This window comes from Haemaphysalis longicornis, unplaced genomic scaffold, assembly GCF_048455015.1.
Source record: "Haemaphysalis longicornis isolate Haplotype H1 unplaced genomic scaffold, Haemaphysalis longicornis Haplotype H1 scaffold_6, whole genome shotgun sequence".
Taxonomy (NCBI): Eukaryota; Metazoa; Arthropoda; class Arachnida; order Ixodida; family Ixodidae; genus Haemaphysalis; species Haemaphysalis longicornis.
The window spans coordinates 54,606,783-54,630,518 of record NW_027526407.1 but is presented as its reverse complement, the minus strand read 5'-3'; the positions used below and the strand labels follow the sequence as shown (position 1 = coordinate 54,630,518).

General features: G+C 47.1%; 1 protein-coding gene across 1 annotated transcript; it reads right to left on the bottom strand.

Moving 5' to 3' along the window:
- Positions 1-1,699: 1,699 nt before the first annotated feature.
- LOC144143024 (uncharacterized) lies at positions 1,700-21,735 on the bottom strand. The gene is made up of 8 exons (XM_077674845.1): positions 21,693-21,735; positions 20,236-20,318; positions 17,742-17,824; positions 14,042-14,194; positions 11,294-11,435; positions 8,573-8,685; positions 7,310-7,391; positions 1,700-1,921 (listed from the first exon to the last, which is right to left on the bottom strand). Exons 1-8 carry the CDS (start codon positions 21,733-21,735, stop codon positions 1,700-1,702), a joined length of 921 nt encoding a protein of 306 aa, XP_077530971.1.
- Between the last annotated feature and the right edge of the window lie 2,001 nt (positions 21,736-23,736).

Here is a 23,736-nt window from a genome sequence, read left to right as displayed (position 1 = left end):
CTTTCGATTAGATCTCGAATGCCTTACCAATTCGGCTATCTGGGCGACTGCGCTCTCCTTCACTTTCTGGGGTATTTATATTTACTACAACTGTATCTGATGCTTGAGGGTGGTAGCCAGCGCCACTCAGACTACACGGGGAGAAGGGGTCCTTCTTTTAAACCCCCGGGGCGTGACTCGAACGTCTACAGCCTGTCATAAGCGGGTAACTGGCGGGAAACCCTCTTATGCTACCTTGGCATCAAGGCTGCCAGAACCGATGCCCTCGCTAAGCTTTCGCATGATAATAGGGTTTCGAAATGAGGGGCTCGTTAGGAAATACAGAAAGAAATGCTGGCAGTCTACAACGCCAAAGAAGGCATAGGGGAATGGTTAGTCTATTTTTTACCATTAGTGACGTTAAAATATTTTTTTAGTTAATTACATGAGAAAGAAAGAAAGAAAGAAAAACACGCGCCCAGAGTGGGGACCGAACCCACGCCTTTCGATTAGATCTCGAATGCCTTACCAATTCGGCTATCTGGGTGACTGTGTTCTCCTTCACTTTCTGGGGTATTTATATTTACTACAACTGTATCTGACGCTTGAGGGTCTAATCGAAAGGCGTGGGTTCGGTCCCCACTCTGGGCGCGTGTTCTTCTTTATTTCTTTCTCATGTAATTAATTTAAAAAATATTGTAACGTCACTAATGGTAAAAAATAGACTAACCATTCCCCTATGCCTTCTTTGGCGTTGTAGACTGCCAGCATTTCTTTCTGTATTTCCTAACGAGCCCCTCATTTCGAAACCCTATTATCGTGCGAAAGCTTAGCGAGGGCCTCGGTTCTGGCAGCCTTGATGCCAAGGTAGCATAAGAGGGTTTCCCGCCAGTTACCCGCTTATGACAGGCTGTCGACGTTCGCGTCACGCCCCGGGGGTTTAAAAGAAGGTCACCTTCTCCCCGTGTAGTCTGAGTGGCGCTGGCTACCACTCTCAAGCGTCAGATACAGTTGTAGTAAATATAAATACCCCAGAAAGAAATATACATATACATATAAATATATACATGTGTGCGTGTGTGTAAGGTTGTAAGTGTAAGACACACTTCATCAAAGACGAAAAACACCCTTTGAAAGAGCGTAATTAACGAAAATACTCCGTTTAAAAGGGTGCATTCTTGTGTTTTTGCCAGTGTGTGCAAGGGTGTTATACACGACAAAACACATTAAAGGGTGTTTTCTTTTGTTTTCATTCCTATGGTGTAGGGTTGTTAGTTAAAGACAGTGACTTACACCGTTAAGGATGTAAATAATTTTAGAGTGTACCTATGACTAAGTTATATCGACAGCAACGGCTCTGACTGCGCCGCTTGTGTGAGGACTCCATGGAAGAATGAAATCAAGAAATTAAGAGGCAAAGAATAGACTGACGAGTCGTTAGACAGGAAAAGCAGGAACATCATGGGAGAGGCCTCCATCCCGCAGTGGGGAACAGGTCTCACTGTAAAACGAGTTTTGAGGGGAATTCACACTGTCTAGAACTAACACCCCTACATACTGACAAGAACACAAAAAAAAACGCACTTTCAAACTAGCAAAAACAAAAGGGAACTTGTTTTTTCTAGGTGTTTTGTCGCTATAGCGCCATTTAAAAGGGTGTTTTTCTCACGTTTTTCAGGGGTGTAAGGGTTTTAGTTGCAGACAAAAAAAACCTAAGGGCCTAATTCATTGTGCACAGGGGTGACGATGGTAATGATGATGACGTGCAGGGAACTGGGGAGCGCGAGACACTCACGGTAACCGGCTTTGGCGGCGGGACGATCTTCTCGGCGGCCATGGTGGCGGGCACCATATTCCCGGGAAAGAAGTCGGGGTAGGTGAACTGGGGCTCCACCTTGAGGCCCTTGTTCTGTTCGAGGAAGGTCAGGTATTTGGGGCGTGGCTGGAAGAACGAGAATTGCTCTTTTCAAGAGGTCAACCATGGAATAAGAACTGAGGTGTTTACTGTCAACGAGGCACTGCTTGCCAGGCCTGCGGTGTCCTCGACATCCAGGACCACTGTATGTGGCAGTGCCTTCTAAGCCCTCTTTCCGCTTTCACGTGCGTAAAGAGTTGGGCGATGGCTTTGGACAGCTGGGGACCCGGAAAGCATAGTTAAGAGAGCTTCTCTGGTCACTCCAGGCTTCGGCCTCCGGTCACCCGACATGCCCCCCCCCCCTCAACTATCTAGCCTCTTCTTCTACTACTTCTATATACTTCTTCTTCTTCTACTACTACTACTACTACTACTACTACTGCTACTACTACTACTACTACTACTACCACCACCACCACCACCACTACTGCTCCCACTTCTACTACAACTACTACGACTGCTACTACTACTACTACTACTACTACTACTACTGCTGCTGCTTCTACTACTACTACTACTACTACTACTACTACTACTACTACTGCTACTACTACTACTACTACTGCTACCTCTACTACTACTACTACTACTACTACTACTACTACTACTACTACTACTTGATTGATTGTTGGGTTTAACGCGCCGACGCAACGCAGGCGATGAGGCGCGCCGTAGTAAAGGGCTAAGAATTAATTTTGACCCCCTGGGGATCTTTAACGTGCGCCGAAATCTCGTACACACGGGCGTTTTTCCTTTTCGCCTCCATTAGAACTACTACTACTACTACTACTACTACTAACTACTACTACTACTACTACTACTACTACTACAACTACTACATACTACTACTGCGGCTGCTGCTACTGCTACTGCTTACAGCGAACTTTATGGTATGCTCATTCGTCTTGTGTGTGTTCCCGCTTGTTGTTCGTCCCTTGTGCGTACTCACGGCAGTCAGGCATGCGTCAGTACCAACAGGCCCCCATCTTAAAGGCCAACTGCACTCATATTTTCGTCAACGTAAAAATAATGTCACCTAATAGTAAACATAAAAAGAGTGCGAAATGCAAAATACCACGTTTCAAACATGAACGCACGCGACGCAAACGGCTCACGACATTGGCCTTTTTCGGAACCCAAACAGAAAAGGCGGCCATTACCGGCGGCCGGACGTGACGTACGTGATGGAACGGAAGTGGCAGCGCTAGAACCGGCGGCCGCTCAGAGCCGCCTTCAAATGCGCGGGGTAGAGTTGCGTTTCGCGCTGTTATTTCCACAAAAGAACTCCAAATAACGTTTGACCAGGATAATGGAGTTAGGCGCAATTCCGACATCGCGTTGCCATCAATTGAAATGAAGTAGACCGAACGAAATTTATTTTTCCATCAGAATAACCGCCGTTGTAGCAATCCTTTGCATTGCGAGTAAAAAAGTGGGCCCTGATTTACAAAGCTAGTTGCTCGTACGCTATAAAAAAGCCGCTTTGGTTAGCTGGCGCCTCGGCTGTCACATTAAGGAAATAAATCACACGCAGCGGAGATCAATCACTATTTTACTATACATTACGTGCAAACAGCTTCGTGAATATTAGCCCAACATATTTCGCCTTGCTGCACACCGAGAATCGAAAAGGGATCTGGAACTATAAGCCAGCTTCCATAGCTAAATGATGCACTTAAAACACGAAAAAATTTACCTATCCACCGCTGTTTTCTACTTTCACCAGAGACATGTGCTGTTCAAAACATTTAACTCTCAAGTAAACTAAATCTAGCGCTCGACAAAAGTGAATGCTTCATTTGGGAATAGAATAAAATCAAGTTTGTTTAGGAAAGGAGCAGTTTCGTTAGCTTTCGCACTTCGCGAATACGACGGCCGACATTTGTGCGGACGTGTCTGTTACAACGAGCAAAGCTGATTTCGGTTAGCTTAACGAGTGAGGCAAAGTCGCACAAATGTTTATAATTGCCTATACAACAACTCTGGTAAGGTCGCAAAACTTTGTACAGGTCTAAGGGATGGAGGTGGCGTTGGCCAAGCCCAAATATGCGAATATTGGACGCGGAAGTGCAAGTGGTCAAAAATTTATAAAAGATCCTGTTTTTCTGTGATAGATGCAACAGGAATGACAAATGTAAGCCAAGCGTGCATGTCGAGCTATTTTTTTTTTTTTGCAGAGATTTTATTTTCAAGTAAAAAAAGTTTTGCTAACTCAATAACGTTCGCAGGTGCGTGAATAGTTTGTAGATTTTATAGATTTTTAATCTCTTTTACTGCACTGAAAAAAGGAGAGTATTGCTACATATGTGGTAAGGTTTGAACATGTGATGACGACGGTGGTACAGCGTGGTGGTGTAGCAGAGAAACCCTGAGCGAACGCATCCCTGCGCCCGGAGAAGCGCGAGCTTCACGGGGCAGGTTCCCCAACCTCCGTCACAAGCGCGTACAGTCAAACCCGACTATAACGAACCCGGATAGAGCGAATTATGCTATATATCGAACAAAAATAAATCAGTTACGGAAATACACGCGAAACATATTCATCATAACAAACTTCACATCTGATATATCGAACTCGGCGTGCCTAGAATGGCCGCCAAAATGCATGATCTCGGAGCGGCGATTGAGATGTTGATTGGCCGCGACCACTGAGCAAAAGCCGGGACTGAGACATTCCGCCTCGTATGGAGTGACATGACGCCCGACACTTTCCGTAACTGTTTCCGAAGCGCGGAACTCACGACGAAACCCGACCAGTCAGTGAGTCCGGACCAAGACGGCAGCTCGCCAACCTCCCCGATGCTGTGCCGAAAGGAGTGTCCTTCGAAGATTTCCTGAGTATCGACGACGACGTTGCCGTCACTGTAAGTTCCTCGGACGCGGGCGCCGTCAGCAGCACCGTCGTAATGCTGATGAAAAGCACTGAGGAGGCAGAGGATGTCGCGAGTGAAAGCCATCCGACGCTTAAAGAAATGCTTTCGGCAGGCGGCGTCCCCTGCCAATATTTCTTCGATATTGAAGGACACGGACTCGAACTGGTGCAAACAATGTCTCGTGTAAAGAATGCTGTGCTAGTTGACGCTGCCAAAACGAAAGGGAAAACAAAAATACAAAAATTAACGCTTTTTTTGTTTTGTTTTGTGTATGGTAATGACATACTTTATTTTGTTCGTTTCTGCATGCGGGGATGGCCAGGGCATTCTCGTGTATTGCGAACTCGTAACAATAAACTCGTTATAGGCGGGTTCGGCTATATCAAACTATTGGATATATCGAACTAATCGTGGCGCATATTGCGGTTTGCTATAACCGGGTTTGACTGTATATTCCTCCACCGTGGTCACAGGCCACTCGGAACTTGTTTCGGCGTCTCTCCGCCAGGTGCAAACGTTGTCTGCACAGAGCTACTTTGATCTAGTACTTTGCCTAGTGTGTTCTGTGCTTACGAAGCTTAGGATTTCGCCATGGTGATTTTAAGAGCGTATACTAATTATTTGTATCAAATTTGAACAAAGAAAGTATTGAGTGCATTGAATAAGTAAATATTGAGTAAGAACTCCTTAATATTAACTCTGGTTACAAAACGGTTGGCCGTGCATAGGTTTGCTTTACTAAAAATCGCGTCTTAAGATGGTAACCTTTTGGCCAAGACCGGTTAGTGCTGTAATTCTCAAATTCGGTTGTCGGCTTCATATTTTAAGAAGACAACGCACTAAACATTTCACACCATTACACCTTTAAATATGTAAAACCTATTGCGTGAAAGTACCAACACCCTTATTTGCAGTTTACTCCCATTCTCGGTAGCCAAAAGGGTAGTGAAAAACTGAACACCTTCGATCAGTTTTAAAAGGCGATAGTTTCTCAGACTACTTAAACGCGAAAGTTTTGTTCTGTCTGCATGTATATAAATCCATCGATACAGCCGCCCGGTCAAATGCTAAAAGTATTCTTGAATGAGACGTTTATATAGGCAAAGCATTTCCAAACTATTCAATCTACTTGTCAACATTCTTAATCGAAAAGACAGCATCAGGCATGCTAGAAGCAAAACCTAAACACGTAACTAACACCAGCACAGTTCTTTTTATTAAAAGTAAACGTGGGAGTAATTTCCGCGATAGCAAACACAAAAAACTCGTTCAATTTTGACTGCAAAATGCAAAAACGGCTCAAGCTCAAACCTTCGGCTTGTGGCTCCAGTGCCAACCAAAATAGTAACTAAAGTTCCCAACAGATGGCACGTCGGCTATGCGAACGGAGGAAAAATACATTGAATTCAGCAAACCTTCATTGCGTATATAACGACAGGACCGTGACATAAGGAGGAAAGCGTGAGAGCTGAGAGGATGAGACAGAAGAGGCGGTTATGTGACCAGAGCTGCAGAAGTCTATCATCTTTCAGCGACATTTTCAGCGAAGCGTGCAAATACGCGGCCAATATTTGAATTTCTGGCAGGGTTTGACATGGGTCTCGAGAAGTTGATTAAGTGCGTGAGATGAGATGACTGGACTAATTTCTGAATTCTAACTCGCCATTCCTTTCAAGACGTCTTACTTTGTCTACATACTGTTGCTGAGATTCGGGTACCTTGTGTCGAAACTAGTGCCAAAGTGTTTTATTTCTCCAATGACCCCATCGACTGTGGCATATATTATATATATGCACGGTTTTCTTCTGCCAGCTGTCCATGTAAGGAGGCGACGCAATTGTGCAGCGCTCTTTCTCTGTGATAGCAATAATGATTGCCTTGCTCACAAAATACGTGGAGGGCTTCTGAATGTGTTGCACGTGTCGAACATGTGCTACCTCGCGCCAGTAAGGCAGTATGTGTGTGCAACGCCCTAAAATTTTGCCGGAACACCCTTATACTGCAGACACCCTCTTCGGCTAATTCACCCTTACAGGGTGACCTGGATGCTACATTTATTTACGCCCTTATTGGGCGTAGTGATCATCGTAGTGATCGTAGTGTAGTGGGTAACTAGTAATTGGTGGGTGATTTCAGGTGAAACTGGCTCTTTAACAAGGCGATAAAGTGACAAACCAGCGACTAGTGCACCTTCTTTTCTAGGTGATCCGGTGGCAAGGAAGACGGCAATATCGTAGAAGCTAATACAACAGGAGAAAGCTAGAGCTGGGTTCTTCCGTTATGGTATACGGACGGCTCAAAGACGCGCTATACAGCCTTGAGGCATTCCTGCATAGATGTCTTTCACATAGTATGGTTACGAGAAAGACACGTGCGGACGTGTCTCACTTCTTTGGCGGATGCCGTGGGACGCATTCAGAAAACTTATCGACCTACCCCTCCCCCTCCTAACATATCAAGCTTCACGGTGCGTTCCATCAATCAAACAATCAAATTAAAGCCCATCTAAAGGGCATCCGGAATGCGAAAGCATCACACTCACCGGGGCTAAGAATACCGCCGATTTGCCGGCAATGTTCGACAGTTTGGTCCTGTTGAGGATCGGGGTGGTCTTGTTGCATGTCCTTGAAATAAAATACACATGGATAAAACTGTATCGGTTAATAGGAGACGCGCCTACAGCGAGCACTTTCAATGATGCGCCTCAAGTGCAACTCTTCATAATGCGCCTTTTAAGCCAGCAGGCGGGCGCTTGCCGCGGCTTATTTAGTGCAGCGTTTAAAAAGGCACCAACATTTGAGCCAATAAGCGCGCAGCGTGCGGAGTAACATCAGCCAATGAGGACAACCAGATGCTTCGGCAACGATGTTTTCTTGCGACCATTATTGCGCCTGTTTTCTGATTTCCCCGCGCCGTAAAAGCGAACGGCAACAGAAGAAATTCTGCACTTCCAAAAACTTCCAAAAACATGGCATTCAGCGAGAACGCAGGGGGTAAAACCGCAGCTGTGCTCGGTGAGTGCACCGTCTGTCTCCCCCGTCTCCGCGCGGGGTCGTAGCTCACTCGGTAAGACAGCGGGCTCTCGCTCCGCGTCTCTATTCGTTCCAGATTCGTTTCCTGGCGGCGCCAGTAACTTCTTTTATTTGTTCGCTGGAGTTTTCTGTTCACACCAACGGTCGCGAAAGGACCCTTGGGGGGTAGAGGTAAAAAGCTTCGCTTTAAAATCGGTGGTTTGTCCCTCTAAGACAGAAATCTCAACGAAGCTAAAGGCAGAGAACTGTTGTCGGGTGCAGTAGTCGTGTGTGTGTGCCAGAAGCAAGAAATTAGACAACACGCGTAAAATTTGCATTCGACAGAATAGCGATTGCCTATCTCCACCACAGGGGCAGTAGACTAATGAACGCACACGGCGGTTGGTAACAAGGAAACATATGTATTACAATAATGAATATGAAGTCCCTGAAAAATTGCCAACCGTGCTAGTTGGTATGCTCCTTAGCCTACGTACCATAGGGCTACTGGTAAGCCATTAGGCTTGCCATTAGCCCTGACTTCGTAGGTTAACATCGGTGCCCGGCGTGTACAGTAATAACGGTCTCGAGAGCCAGGTTTACGGTGTCGAGAATAACTTCCGCATTTAAAAGAAATCCTAACTTTTGCAAGACACTGATCCCAGCCCTGTCCCAAATTTGATTACTAGATAAGGTTTACCGGCCGAATCTAGCAGACCATTTTGTATTCATTTTGAAAACTGTTATCAAAGTAGCCAGGTTGAAGCAACGCCCCTCAGCGACGGATTTCTTACTCGATGATGTGTCCCGGCTGGAACATGGAGTAAAGATCGATGTCATAAGGCTTGGAGTAAGACTTGCTACTTGTGTCCTGAGGATTTCCAATGATGAACAGCGCCTTCGTCACCTGTCGGAGAGCAGATTGGAATGAGGAGAAATCAGAGCATCTCTCGCAGGGCCAATAATGCCAAAAAATTTGTACTCACATCGTCAGGGACCAATCACTAGGTCTTGGCAATAGCGCTAATGTGAAATGGCGAACTTAATGAAGACTCCGCGTAAGGGCGATATTGAATTTATAAGGAATGACTCATTTATAATTAATAGATATCAGGTGTTGTAGTAAGTAAATAGTGGGACAAACAACGACAATGGAGACCCGCCGCGGTGGCTCAATGGCTAAGGCGTTGCGCTGCTGAGCACGAGGTTGCGGGTTCGATTCCCGGCCACGGCGGCCGCTTTTCTGGTGAAGGCGAAAAGCAAAAACGCCCGTGTGCACGAGATTTCGGCGCACGTTGAAGATCCCCAGGTGGTCGAAATTAATCCGGAGCCATCCACTACGGCGCGCCTCATCGTCTGCGTTGCGTCGGCGCGTTAAGCCCTACAATCAGTCAATCAACGACAATGGAGGCGAATATACAATAAGACAGCAAAAGGAAGTAAATATAAGAAAGCAAGAAGAAGTTCCACGCGCAGATACAATACATTATATAAACACATGAGCTAAGCCTCTGCTCATGTACAGTCAGCAAAGCACCATGTCATTGTGCTCACGGATGTCCGCACAAGTCGATGCTGCTGACTTCAAGTTTTTCACGAAGCCTATCGTACACTGGAAAATGTTTTACTCCCTTAATGATGCAAATCACTGTCTGTAGCTACCCTAGGAGAAAGAACAAATGAAAACACATTTAAGGGTGCTTTGGCGTTTATAACGAAGAAGTATACGGCCTGAACCCGATGAAGAATACGGCCATTCTAATCCCATGCTGGCGTTCCATGGCCTCATGTTCAGACATCGCCTCCTGTATTGTTTCAATGACTAACGCATCAGCCCAGAGCGGCCAACCAAACCCTCTTCTTCTACTGCGACACTCTCCCCAATTGCTAGCCTTCCCGGCGTTTTAGTCAAGTGACCGGTTAGTATCGGGGCGACGCGTGGTGGAAAGGAGCAACTTTGGCAAAACGTCCTCCGCCGCGGCGCTGAGTTTCCTATCGCTGGCCAGAGCGCCGCTAACTCTGCAATATCAAACATCTGTTGCCTTGGCTACCAGTCACCAGCCGATCTCGAATTCAGTTACGCTCGGGGCCCCACCTTACGACACGTGGGCGAAACAGGCGTCCCACAGACTGCCATTGTGAAGCGGGCAATGCGGTTGGCATTGAAAAAATACAGGATGCGATGGTTGAGATCATTCACCATAGAGTTTCATGCTAATATATACTAGAGGGAAAACTGTCGCTGCAGTCGCGTTCCGTCGTGCGCACCGCCATAGCGGCGAGCGACCTTGCTTGCCTACTTGACTTGGCTACCCACATCGCTTCTTTTTTCTCTTGAAGCCAAAGGGAACAATGAGTCATACAGTGCTTTTCTTGTTCGTCGTGCAAAAAGTTTTTAATAATCCTTGACAAAGTAATCTTGTTGGAACTTTATAAATAGAAAAGTGTTTTGTTCCTAGATACACGAAGATTTCGCTGACGTCTTATCCGTCACGGAAGTGACGCCAGTACGACGAAGCAAGCAGCCTGTAAAGGGTGCGCCCCTGCACCCATGGGGTTCTTGCGGGGAAGCAACCTTTAGTACTAAAGCGTACGTTATACTTATGGTTGTTCGTTTTCGGGTTTTATATTTTAAACGAAAGTGTATTATGCCGCGAAACCCCAAGATTTCCCTGAGGTCATATCCGTCATGGAAATGGCTCCAGTACACTTTTGCCGAAGTGACCCGCCAACAGAACGTCGCTCGCCAAGCACACCCAGAAGACAGCCGTCGACCCACAAAGCATGCTCACCTGCAGGTTTCGCTCCACATTTCACTTTCCGTCTTTTACCGATTCCTATGACTGAGGAATCAACCGCTGTTAATAATTCCCCACAGTTGAATAATCTTTTAGAAAAAAATGTCGCTTTTTTTAAAGCCCCAAGACACTTCTCAGCCTGTTCATGAGCCATGCCAAGGACAAGTGGAACGTGCCTGCCCGCTGCATGATGGAACGCTCGCTGAAGAGCGGCTCCCCAAGACAGTGGCACTAGATTTCCTTGTACTATAACCTGTATTCAATAGCGAGGCACGTATGCAGGCAACCCTGTGAGTGCGCCGTCACTGGTTACGTCGGGCTCCGCGGGATGGCGGCACTTGTCCGTGCTAAGCGCATGATATGGGTTGGACATTCCAAGCTCTAGCCCGCCGAACGCAAAGTAATGCCTCGACTCCAACGTGAGTGCGATTAACGACAACTCTGTTGACACCACCGTTGAGAGTCGAGTTGAAACGGAGCAGACGACGCACGCCGGTGTTATTTTTTTCTTCGGTGTGTGGCCGCAATGGCACAAGCCGCGCCATGTCCGTGGCCATTTCAGTGTTGCCAAGCGAAGAAGTTGACAGCCAAACTTTTCAATGAATGCCACCTATATAATATCGTGAACCTCTCTCATTGACCACTATAAAATGCATCCTGAAATCGCAGGGACATGGTTATCGGGTATAGTTATGTGCTGCGGCCACGCGTGCTTACATTGTCCAGGATCTCGAGGCCGGTGACGTCGTTGTACTCGTACGGGAAGCAGATGTAGTTGGCCGCCACCACACCGCTCACCATGTACAGCATGGTCGCCGGAATCATGGAAGTGGTGAAGATCCACATGAACAGGGTCGAGCTGCACACAAGCCGGGGAAATGCTCTTTGGGCCAAGCGTCTAGGGCTTTCGGGGGCGTATCCTTGCAACTACGTATCGTCCTCACTTTTGGTAAGTCGAGAGGGAGTTTAAAGAGACAGACAACAGATTTTTGCGGAGTGCATTTTGTCTAGCTCGCATGAAAGCAGCGTTTTATAAACAGGGGCAACCGCAAGGAATTTATAAAAATACAGGCGCAAACAATTTTAATTTTGAACTAAACTTTTTCGAGCCTGAAAGCTGGTGCCACGTAGTGTCTAATCGTGACACTACTGTACGTGTCCGAACAACTCCGTCGGTTTCAACTCGTGATTCAAAAACCGCATAAAGGAATAGGAAATGTTGCACGTTATTGTTGATTTAGCCGGGGGAAATTTTTATAATGCCACTTTTAATTTCACGTGCAGTTAAAAGCAACGTTTATAAAAGTGTGTAGCTGCACGGTTAACTGTCATGATTGGCAGTATTCATTTTGGCGGGCCACGCACGGCTCGTAGATGTAAAACTTCCTATTTAAAATTTTGCACGGCGCTATCAGCAAAAGCGCTCTGGTCAAGGTGTTTTAAAGGTACCCTGCAACACTTTCTTCAATTTTTTTTTGAAATCTTAAATGCTTACAGAGCGTAGTCACCCAACACACCCAGTACTTAGATTAGGGGATCGCAAAATACCTCAGCCAAAAATTACTGCTCAATGCCATCAAATAACTTGTAAACTCGCTCAAAATATTTTTCTCTCTTTTCCGGTGTTGACGTTCTTCGACGGCTCCAATTACGTCACTAAGGCCACGTAGCGGCTGTTGGCCGGTTTTCCTTCAGTTGCAGCAATGAACGCTTTTCGATAGCAGCTCAAAAAAAAGCCACAAAAACAAAGCACAGATGGAAGGCGTATCTGGTGCGACGAGCACATCGCGCTGTGCTGCTCCTTGCTGGCGATAGCTATCGCTTTCGCAGTGGTTCCAGACGCGAAGGAAAAAGTAAAAGCGCTTATGTAAAGTGTTTCAGGGTCCCTTTAAGTGATGCCCTTTCATTTGGGATCAAGCAAATAGACTCGACAAAAAACGGTTGTCTGTCCCTTTACGGTAAGGTGGACAGGGCGGATCGAGGGCGTGCAGTGGTTTCAAAACGGCGTGTGAGGAGCACAGTAATGTGTGGATTACAGCGAGCGTGCGTATCGCGAGGCTCTAAGAACCTGTTGAGCTTGTTGGTTCACGTCAAGAATGCACAGCGTTGACGCACGAAGGACGAAGGAAGTACGGCCAACTATGAGCACTTCCGTGGTGTGCTGCTCGTTATGCTGCTCTTGAAATGATAATTCCCCTTTATTCATTGGAGACCTCCTTTATAAGCTTTCAGTTAGCTTCCCCACAGCTGTATTTAACAAATCAGTCAACGAATAAAAAATCCTTCCGAGAATTGCCATGACGGGACTGCCATATGGTGTCTGGAATTCACAGTATAACTGTTTTTGTCGCGCCTTATTTTGAGGCTGTTGCTAACTGCTGCCCTATATATTGCTCCAGCGGAACTCACAAAGACAAAATACAAACGCGAAGATACGCAGAAAACATTTTATACGCGCTAAATGTGCGGCAGAGGTGTAAGCCGCACACGTTGGTCTACGTCAGCAGCGAAGCTCATGTGTGTAGCGGCCGTGATCCAGACTACAGGGCTAAACAGCGTCTTTGCTTTATTGGGTTCTGCGCCGTTCGAGACAGCGCGAGGCAAATCCTTTCCTTTTAGATGCAACGCATCTCTTTAACTCGCCTTGTCCCGCGTCGTTGTCGCGGCGTAGTCCGCATCCCTCCCCCATTCTCCTCGCCGCGGCAGCTGCGCGCTCCGCCGCTCTCACCGCAGCGCCATCTGTGCGTCAGCGCGGTCAGCGCGCAGCTTGCGCTCGGCTGCGCTCGCTCCCGTCGCCGTGTCAGCTGTGCGTTAGCGCGCAGGTGACGCTCGGTTAAAAATTTACGCCACTTTCCCGCGAGGGGAACCATGGGGTAGATGCGACGCATCGGGGGTGAACATGCTGCGTAAATAGGATACACAACAACAGCAATCCACACGCTGACATCGCTAACATAACGGAAACGCAACGGCAACCCCCGATGCGTCGCATCTACCCCATGGTTCCCCTCGCGGGAAAGTGGTGTAAATTTTTCGTTTTGCTTTAGTTCTACTTTTATCGCACCTCATTGCGCACACCGTTTTCACCTCTATTCTTTTACTTCTTTACGTAGCAACCAATCCGACCTCGGTTCTGAATTAAAATGACGCTGCAGTTTTAGCTTGCGCACTTGTATTTTGGCTTGAAGATGTTCAAGGCTACATGTGTGCTAAAAAAATGACAGGCGTGAAGCGTGCCTGCCAGTGGTAGTAGAGTTCGGAAAGTTTTTTTTTTTTTCCCCGTATTCAAGCTCGCTGTTATGCAGCAGACATAGATTGCGGTAGCATATTTTCGCCCCAGCAAAAGCTCTGCACCGCAAAAAATGGGGATAACCGGATCCTAACCAGTCCCCAGGTTAATAGCCTAAAAAAATCGAGCAATACTCAACAAACCCATCACAGAAACGAACAGTAGCAGATACGCACACGACCAGTGTGATGCCGGTCTGGTTGGATATGAAGCTGCGCTTGTTCGGGGGAATCTCGGGATCATGCACCCACGTTCCCACGACGAAGCTGAAGATGACGACGCCCTGCAGCACGAAGGCCAGGGTGTACGCCCAGCCCACGTAGTCCAGGCTGCACTTGATAGAAACACATTTACATTTGTCACGCTACGGCGGGTAAACGCCATTTCAGTTCAAAAAGTTAGAGAACTAAAGAAAAATTACGCCCATCTTCCCGCGAGGGAACCCTGATGTGATGCGACGCATCAAGGGGGGGGGGGGGGGGGGGGGGCGTTTGTACTGACGCTGGTATTGGATTGCGTCAGTCCACTCGCTGAAGGGACTGTCGCTTCCATCACGTCTTCATCGGAAGAATCAAGCCAAGCAGGAAGTCGTCAAGCAAGTCACGCGGAGTCGAACGAGAGCGAGTGCTGACTGAACCGCCCAGCGCGCTACCCGCTTTATATTCACAGCGCCTGAAGGAGAGGAGACAGCGGTGGAGAGTCGCGCATGCGCGCACTTGCGCGACGGGAGCGGAGCGAAGCGAGCGAAGCGCGCGCACGCAGCTGTTGTTTATGGTAATGAGACGGAGTGAGAGTGTTGCGCACAGCTGTCGGAGAGAAGAGCGGAGGAGAGTCGCGCATGCGCAGGTGGCGTGCGGACGCCGCCGACGCAGGAGGGACATGCCTCAGAGCAAGAGATGCGTCGCATCTAAAAAATTGGCCGCGTATCTGCTCCTTTTGTTGCAAATGTCGACAAAAGACGACAGTCTTTGTCGACATTTGCCAAGTAAATGCCTCCCTTTGATTTCCCACTTATCTCTCGTGCTGTTCCTCTTCCGTCGCTCTCCTCCCAAGGTAAACACACCTAAGGTTTTCTCAAGTCAATTTAAATTTACCGCGTTCCACTGCTCCAAGTCGGGTGCCTCGATGCCAGCGCTGTAATACGGCGAAGACGCGCGTAAGTCAAAGCACCGTACTAAAACGTGTCTAGAACCACGCTGCCCTACTCCACGAGCGTTCCAAGCGGAACGTGGAACCTTTTGGGGAACCTTTCGTTGCTGTTGCCGTTTGATATTTTTAAAGGCCACCAGGTAGCGCGGGCAACAGCAGGCGACGGTTTTCTGCAATTGATGTAGTATTTTATTTGCTATCTCAAAAACCAAGCATCCGTGATTTTTTTAATAAAGGAACACTGAAAAATATCACTCATGTATTGATTGCCTGCCTTATATTTGCGTAATGTCTTGTTCTTGTTCACCAATGTTGGCAAGTATGAACATTAACACCGGACTTAGACGTTTAGATTTGGATATGGGTATATGAGACTACCACGCAGCCTCTGTTTCACTTTGGCCGGGTGGCTGAATCGAGTCACAGACAGACACCAAAATGTCTGCGTTTAAGTAACCCAGGAAAGACTATCGCCTTTAATAGTAAACAGTCGTTATAATGATGTCCTCGGTAAAGAAACCTGGCTTGGCTATAAGCGCTATTTCGTTGAAACCTTTCATTTTCTCTCAATCGAATCATTTCCTCTCAATTCACTGCAATGGGGGCCATGGAACGCTTCGAATAAATTAAGATTTGAATAAGGCGACTTTGTTATAGCAGGGGTTCACTGCACTCTAAACAATGTACAGTCATTGACAAATGAAAAGCGAACATAAACAAATGAACCGGAACCCGCAAAATCAAAGAAAATGGTTCATGCAAACCACAAAACGTGGTTATGGTATATTTGAGCAATAATATTGCCAAACCTCGTGACTGTTCTGGAGCCATGCGACAATTTGACTTCCACGAAAAAAACTGCGCTTTCTGTGTTCCGATTTATATTTCTGCGTTGGCATTTCATCTGTCCATGACTGTACATCTATTTGAGTAGGAAGGCCAGGGGGCTTGCAAGCCATGCAATGCCGCCAACCTCACAGGACCGGCGTCGCACACCGACGTTCAATGCTAACTTCCGTTTTGAGGAATATCCGTGGCATTGAACTACTCATCCTTTAGTCCTGTCTTTAACGCAATTTCTGTGTGGTGTAAGGTATGGCTAAAGGAGCTTACACTAGCAAGTGTAAATTCCTTCGCATATTAAGAACTAACCGTCACTTGCCTACTTATCTTAATATTATTACTTTGTAATCCAACAGCACTCAAAAATGTACAAACATTACTGACGACCTTACTTTGTCTGTGCTCACTGGATATGTAATTGGCATGGTTGGTTACGTACTTCAAAATTTTTCACAGGCTCCTACTGCGCTGAACATAGTGCTCTACAAAACCCTCGTTTGTTCAAAAGTGGAATGTGCTGCGTCGTTTTCTGATTCTGCCGGCGTGCCCTATCAATGTGCTCACATCTACATGCACCGGCGAAGCTAACAAATTGCTTGCGGTATAAATATGCTGTAAGTTATTTTTGCTCGAACACGAGGCACAAGTTGTATTGATGCAAATGTGCCCTCCGTATTGACAGCGACGATAAGCGCGCTAATTGTTGTGATCTCGCTGCCATTTCCCATGTCACCATGTGCTCTGTTGATCGCGCTGACAGCGCATTTTTCTAAAAAGAGCACTGGGCGTTCGGCGCTGTATCGCCCGATTATATCAACCTCGATCCCGGTGGCTTTATGGCTGGCCTCTGGCTGCATCGAGGCTCCGAGGACGCATCGAGAAATAAATGACAATGGTTGACGGCACCGTTAGTAGCCTCGTTGCGACACAAGGTACGGGTTGAATATTTTGAAAGATCTGCGCAGCTATTTTATTTTAAGCAGAAAAAAACTGCGGTTGATTCCTCTGTCATGGGAATCAGTAAAGCAAGAAAGTGAAATGTGAAGCGAAATCTTCAGGTGAGCATGATTTGCTGGTCGGCAGCTGTCTTGCGGGTGTACTTGATGAGCGGCGTCCTGCTTGCGGGTCGCTTAGGCACAGGTGCACTGGAGTCATTTTCGTGACGAACATGACGTCGGTGAAATCTTGGGGTATCGCGTCATAAAACACTGCCGTGTTAAAATATAGAGCCCCAAGCGAACAACCCTATGTATAACGTACTCTTTAGTACTAAAGGTTGCTTCCCCGCAAGATGACCCTGTGTGCAGGGGTGCACCCTTTACAGGCCGCTTGCTTCGATGTACTGGCGTTGCTTCCGTGACGGATATGACGTCAGCGAAATCTTCGTGCATTCGAGAATACAACACTTTCGCGTTCAAAAATTGCAGGAATTCTCCCGTAGTAATTGCTGAATATACGCTTAACCGCTTCTCCGTGCACTCAGCCCCTTAAAGTCGGCGTCAACCTTGCACACATGTATTGCTGGAAAGACGATCTTTTTCAAATGCCACAAGGACAATCTGATGCACAGTAGGCAAGACCCATCCTCTTTTACGAAATACCTCCGTGAGACCACTCCTTGTATCCATATGGAACCCCTTTAGGGTACGCTTCACTATTATACAAAATGCATTCTGGGAAGACATTTCTTTAGAGGCAATATAAGTGGTTTTGTATGAAAATACGAATGTTTTAAGTGTCCTTTCTATTATTAATATTTTCGTAAGCGACAAATGTGTGACACATCCAGCGTTACAGACTGAGAGACAGGTCTCCTCGTTGAGGGCGGCACATAATAACGCTCCGGATTTAAAATGAATCTTATCGCTAGCCGCGGTCACTCACCCATGCTGGAAGATGCCGCCGTAGGGGCTCACACGGGACAGGATGTCGTAGTCGGACACGACCGGAAACGTGGCGGCCGAAAGCTGAAAGCAGAACCGGGTCGCGTTGCATGTGTGCGCCCCCACAAAGCCAAAATTTGCACTGGAAGCTACCAAAAGCATTCGCGTACGCCTACATGGTAGTTCGCGTAACATGGTCCAGCGCTTAAAATGAGAAGTCGGTAGTAAATATTTCTGCTGCCGTAAACTATATTATCCATTTTTACATTTTTTTTTACATTTTGAAGTTAAGTAAATTGTTAGTAAGGTAGTGAACATAGAAAATTACGTAAAGATATTTGAAAAGTTAGTGACACAAATTAATTTATAGCGACATCACCATAACCATCACGGCAGCGCCCGTGACCATGATAGCCTGCCATCTTTGCGTACATCTTTGCTTTACTGAATGGTCGTCCAGCTCGTTCGTTACTTGAGTCTAAATCTAAGGCGCGGCTGTTAAATCCCCCGCTCCCTTCAGCGTAAGACAGCGCAGGTGCCGGTAAAAGCGGTTTGTCGGTACGCCAACTTCATGCCTAAACGCGTTCAGCAGCTATCAAAATTTGGATTATCACTGAACAGACCTACATGTATATATAATGGCGTTGCCATACGTTAATATCTCGTTTCGGGCTACGTAACTTAAGCTGGGGGAAATTATTGGGCTGAAGTAAAACTTGAGCCCTAATGAACGTCTAATGCTGTTAGAAAGGAGTGACCGGTGCACTATTACGTCGCAGTGTGAGAAGTGCTGCGTACTATGAATATTTGTAAACTTTTAGAGCTGTTACGAGAACCACTCAGAGATGGCGCAACGTTCCCGGCTGCCACTAAACAATAAATTCACGCTCCATAGACATTTCCTTATCGCGGCACAACCATAAAAACTTCCCTTTCCGATTCGAACCTCAAGGAGTTGGAATACGCCATCCCAAAATTCAATTTTATTTGTGGCTGTTTTCACACGGCGTAATACAGCCACAAATGGTCGTACCTGTGACGACAATGAAAACTCGGCAAAGTTTTTGGAGTGTCGGGCCCTTGCATTTCTTTTTGAAGCTCGCTCAAAGCCGAGACGCCGTGTTAATTTTTTCTACGCAGCACGAGTGCGGAACTTGCGCAGAGATTGGTAGGAAGCGAAAGACTGGAGTATTAACCCTTTGAGGGTCGAATTTTTTCGCCAAATGCGACCCCCCAGGGTCGATTTTGTTATTGCTGATTTAAATACTTCGGATGTATCTATTTCGAGAAAAAATTATCGTAATTTTTTTAGGGTGACCATAAAGTGACGAAAAAATCGTTTGTGTTGTTACATATATGTGGTGTATTCATGAGTAACACCAGAAAAATTCTAAATAAAAACTAGAGAGTAACAAGCCGGCACCTTTTGAGTGAATCAAAATCAGACATCAGTTTCGCGGGCGCAAAAAGCGGGAAGCGCCCGGAGGACGATACCGAAACCAGCCTCTGCGCACGCGCGGGCGGATGCGGGAGCGATAGACGGCGCACAGCCCATAAAGTACAAAAAAAAGGAGAAAAGAGCCTCATCGTCACTCTAAACCGAAACCCAACGATGACGTCACGAAACGGGACGCCCAAATATCCATTTAACCACCAGTCCTGCCGACCATAAATCTATGTTTTTCAAAGAACACAAGGATAGCGGGAGAATCTCGCTTGTATATTTTATCCCTAGCGGATATTGTTTCTCGGGAAATCCCATCGGAGTGAACATCATCGGTGGTTCAAGCGATCACAGTTTTAAGGCAGGCTGCAGGTTCGTATATACACTGTAAAATGACTTGCACCCAAGGGTGTTTTGCTGTCTGTAACTCACTACCTCACACCCTAGAAAAAATAAACAAAAACACCATTTACGGGTGTTTTGTAGTTTATGACACCCTTACACCCTAGCAAAAATGCAATACGCCCTTGAAATTTGTACGGCTTTTTATTGTTACATCCTTTTAAAGGGTGTTTATCAGTTTTCTGATAACGTGTAAGGGTTTTAGTTATAGACAAAAATGATTTTAATCATTTTACACTGGAATATTTCACTCGATCCGACAGCAGTCAGTAGCTTGCGACGAAAGATTCACCGAGACTGAATCGATCATTTATTTCGGTCTCGGTGGATATTCAAGGAGGTGGAACACCCGTGCAAACAGCATATCCAATCGAGCCTTATAATCCTACGAGGAGAAAGATCCACCGAGACGGAAGCCTCAATGTTTGCTCATCGTCTCGAGCCATTTTGCCTCCAGGCACATCCACGCTCCTTGTGCTTAAATTGCATGCTGGAAATTTAAGCGCAAGGGCAGCAGCTTGCCGCCGTACTGGTAATTTAAGCACGTCTCCACGTGGTCGGCCAACTCTATTCGTTACTGTAATCCTTCACTATAATACGCATTACTGCGCTGTGTTAGTTGTCGCTGTATGTATATATGTATACTCACGTGCGACTTCATGCTGTCCAGGTCGTTGTCAATAGTCCTGATTAGTCTCTTAAAAGTGTCCAGCTCGACGTACTGCGCTCCTTCTGCGATCGTAGAAGACAGCGTGTTGGAACTAAGCCTCGGCGAGCACGGCCGGTGTGTACTCGTACGCGGACGGATTGTGTTGCTAACTTACAGAAAAGCGTTCAGCAAATGACCCAACTTCGTCTATGCAGTGTCTGGGTATGGGCCATACGGAATTGTTCCACTTGTCGTTTCATGCATTCTCTTTTATTATGTGCTTTCAAAACAAAGCTTTCTAACTCTACCAGCCAACGGTTTTTTCGTGGCGTGCGGGTCAAGAAACTCCCAACGCGTTTGGGGATGCGGAGAGCGCTTTTCGCTCACGGAACACAGCGTAGATGGCGCGGCGATAGGGCGCTATTACCCAGCGTTCCCCGTGCTCACCCCGGCGGGCGCGTCGCCAAGACCCGTCGGCTTTGTCGTCTGCTTTGGCGACGGTGTTGGGCCAGTTTTGGCGCAGCTTCGCGTCCGTCGCGCGCTTACTTCTCACGGCTTGAATAACTTGTTCGACAGCACCTCCTGAGTAACCCGGACCCGACGGATTTAAATGGTCGTACGGCAAATACACGTTAAGGATTGGTTTGCACGGCGGGAATACAAAATGTAGCGACCACCTACAGACATCTGGCCGCTAGAAAAACTCCACCTTTTGCTCACTGCTTGTCACGAATGGGCGCGTTTTCTAAATTGCTGAATACCAATTCGGTTGTGTTTTAACAGGTTTTACAATAGAAGAGTGGAGCAAATGGTTCTGATAAATACCAATTATAAATGTTCCGTCAGCTTTCTCGCGATTCTCAATTACTAAACTAACTAGTTTAAATCGGTATAAATGGGAATCACTAAGCTCACATGCCGGATTTTTTCCGTGTCTGCGCTTGTGCCGCGCGGTGCTGTAGCACCAAGCTAGCACATCAGCATGGCTAGGTTCCGCTGTCTCACCCTTCGAAACACGCTCCTCTCCGTTTTCTTTCTTCCGACGCACGGCCGGGATGTAGCGGCGGCGGACCCGGCCGTGGCCGACGCTGCTGCGTTCGGGACGGCGCCCCCGCGAATCCCAGGTAACGGCTGACAGAATCTCTGGTTTCACTCTTTGTAGAGCCACGCGCGTGAATTCAAGTGATGATGCATGTGGAATTGTTGTGGGGGTCGTTCACAGCTTTGCTTCGCAACCACCTTCACAGCGTGGATTCAAGCCAATATTTTTAAAGTCGGTTCTGTTATTGACGTTGCCGAAGAAACATTGTTACGTTTCATACGTGGCCGTTCTGATTTTTTTACCGTAGGAGATGAGATCTTCAGTCTGGCCATCTGGGTTCAAGCTTCGCAATGACCATTGCAAGATATTGCTTTTGGTGGAGTTAAAAGACATCGCTTTGGTGGCACGATCTTACCTACGGAGGCAATGAACTTCCGGGCCACAACAGAACACTGCATGTTGTAGTACACGAATATACCTTTAAGACGCGTTTTCTTCGCAGTTTCTTTTAGAATTGGAGCGGATAACCTAAATATGCAGTTCGCACAGCGCCATCTCGTACAACGACTTAATATCTGACATTTATTCGCCTGAAAAGTATATATTTTTTCCTTTTTCCACGAAGTTACTAAGGCCTTGACGCACTTACGATCCTGATAATCGTCATTAGCAGCTTGATTCACACGGAGGCACAGCCAATTCGTCCCCGAAATTGGAAAACGGCGCTATAATCTGTTTCCTATCAACTGGCATCTTATATACCTCACACCTATCAGAAATCCAAGATACTTGCCGTAATAACGAATGCAAGTTCATAATAGTGGGGGAATTCTCAGTTCTGTCCACTTCATGTACGTTTCAAAGCGCCCATATCGAACGAACCCTGATTGGCTGCTTTTACACAGCCCAGATGCGACATAGTACAAGCAAGGCGAGCCATCGGTTTCTGTACACGTGATTGGGCAGAGGCCTTGCAAGAGAAAGTATATGTCACAACAGAAATTGACGCGAAATGGACATTTTAGAAACGGACGCGACTCAGAATTCCGCCCCAGTCTTGTTTCAATTAAAGGAGTCTAGAAAAACTCAATCAAAGCAACATATTTCAGTTAGGGGTCACCTGAAATGTCAATGAAGATGGGAAGCAACTATTTACCGACTAGTAAAAAAAAAGTCAGTGAGCAGTTCTTTTCAGCTTACTTTTGGTGTAATCGTTTAAGGTTTTCTGCAGTTGCGCCTGGACATCAATCGTCGCGTTCTGCGCATACTGGAAGGAAAAAGTCGAAACCCACGTTATTTCCCGCGCACACACACGCGCACATACACAAATTGTACATGTATGTATAAGTATATATCTCATTACCGCGAATGACGTCTTGGGATTCACTTGTTAATATGTTGTTCCCAGCGCGTACGTGGGGGTGGCCGCTATCTTCTATCCTACCATAAATGTAGAAAAGAGCAACGGCCATGCACCAAGAAATGCCCTATTTTATAACACCCGGAATTTTATACGTGGAGGAGGCAGCATACCACCATCCTGACGAATTGGTCCCCGCAGTCATCGATGGTCCGGATTACACCCCCGTTTCTTCTCTAACCGTATACACTGCCTACACGGCAGCATCAGAGGAGCCGGCAATAGCGCTCGCACTAACGACTCGGCCGTCCACCTCAATTATAATCACAAATTCCAAAACGGCGTCCAAAACTCCGCCCACGGATGAGTATCGCCTGAGGCCTCCGAAATTCTAAGTATTTTTCGACGTCCGTGGTAGGCACCACCCCGACCCTGGCCCAAAACGGCTTGAGGGCCAACGAGGCAGCACACAACGCACCGCGGGTACTTGCTATTCCTGCCGGCGCCGGCCTCGTCCCCTACAACAGTGCCATGTCAGCCAGGGATGAGTTAATCACGTGTCGTATCACTACGTATCGTTGCCCCACAAGCCTCAAATACCATCCTGCCCAGCTTGGGCTGACCGACCACTAGGAGTTGCAATGGCTACTCCTGCAGACCAACTTTTAGATGCAAGGCATCTTTTGCTCGGGGCTATGTCCGTTGTCCGTTGGCGTCCGCACCTCTCCTCCTCATCCCCCTCTCCACGCCAGTTGTGCGATAATGCGCTTCTCACTCCGTCCTCCTCTCCACGCCAGCAGCGTGATACCGCGCTACTCCCTCCGTCCTCCTCTCCACGCCAGTTGTGCGATAGCGCGCTGCTCCCACCATCCTCCTCTCCACGCCAGCTACGCGATAGCGCGTGCATGCGCGCCTCTCCCTCCATCCTCCTCTCCACGCTAGCGCTATATTAACCGCGTGCACACGCCTCTGCCTCAGTTGCTTCGTCGGATGAGTCTCGCTCCGGCGTCTGATGAGTACCGACAGTCCTGCTAGCGGACTGGCTGACACAAGTTCAGCCAGCATCAGCCAACCAGTTAACAGAGCCGTTTGTCAGAGG

Coding starts and splice junctions, on each gene's coding strand:
- LOC144143024 (XM_077674845.1), bottom strand. CDS start 21,735: ATGCAGTGTTCTGTTGTGGCCCGGAAGTTCATTGCCTCCGTAG. Junction 20,319..21,692: donor GAAGTTCATTGCCTCCGTAG/GTAAGATCGTGC, acceptor CTACGATCGCAG/AAGGAGCGCAGTACGTCGAG. Junction 7,392..8,572: donor CAGCCGGGACACATCATCGA/GTAAGAAATCCG, acceptor TTTTATTTCAAG/GACATGCAACAAGACCACCC.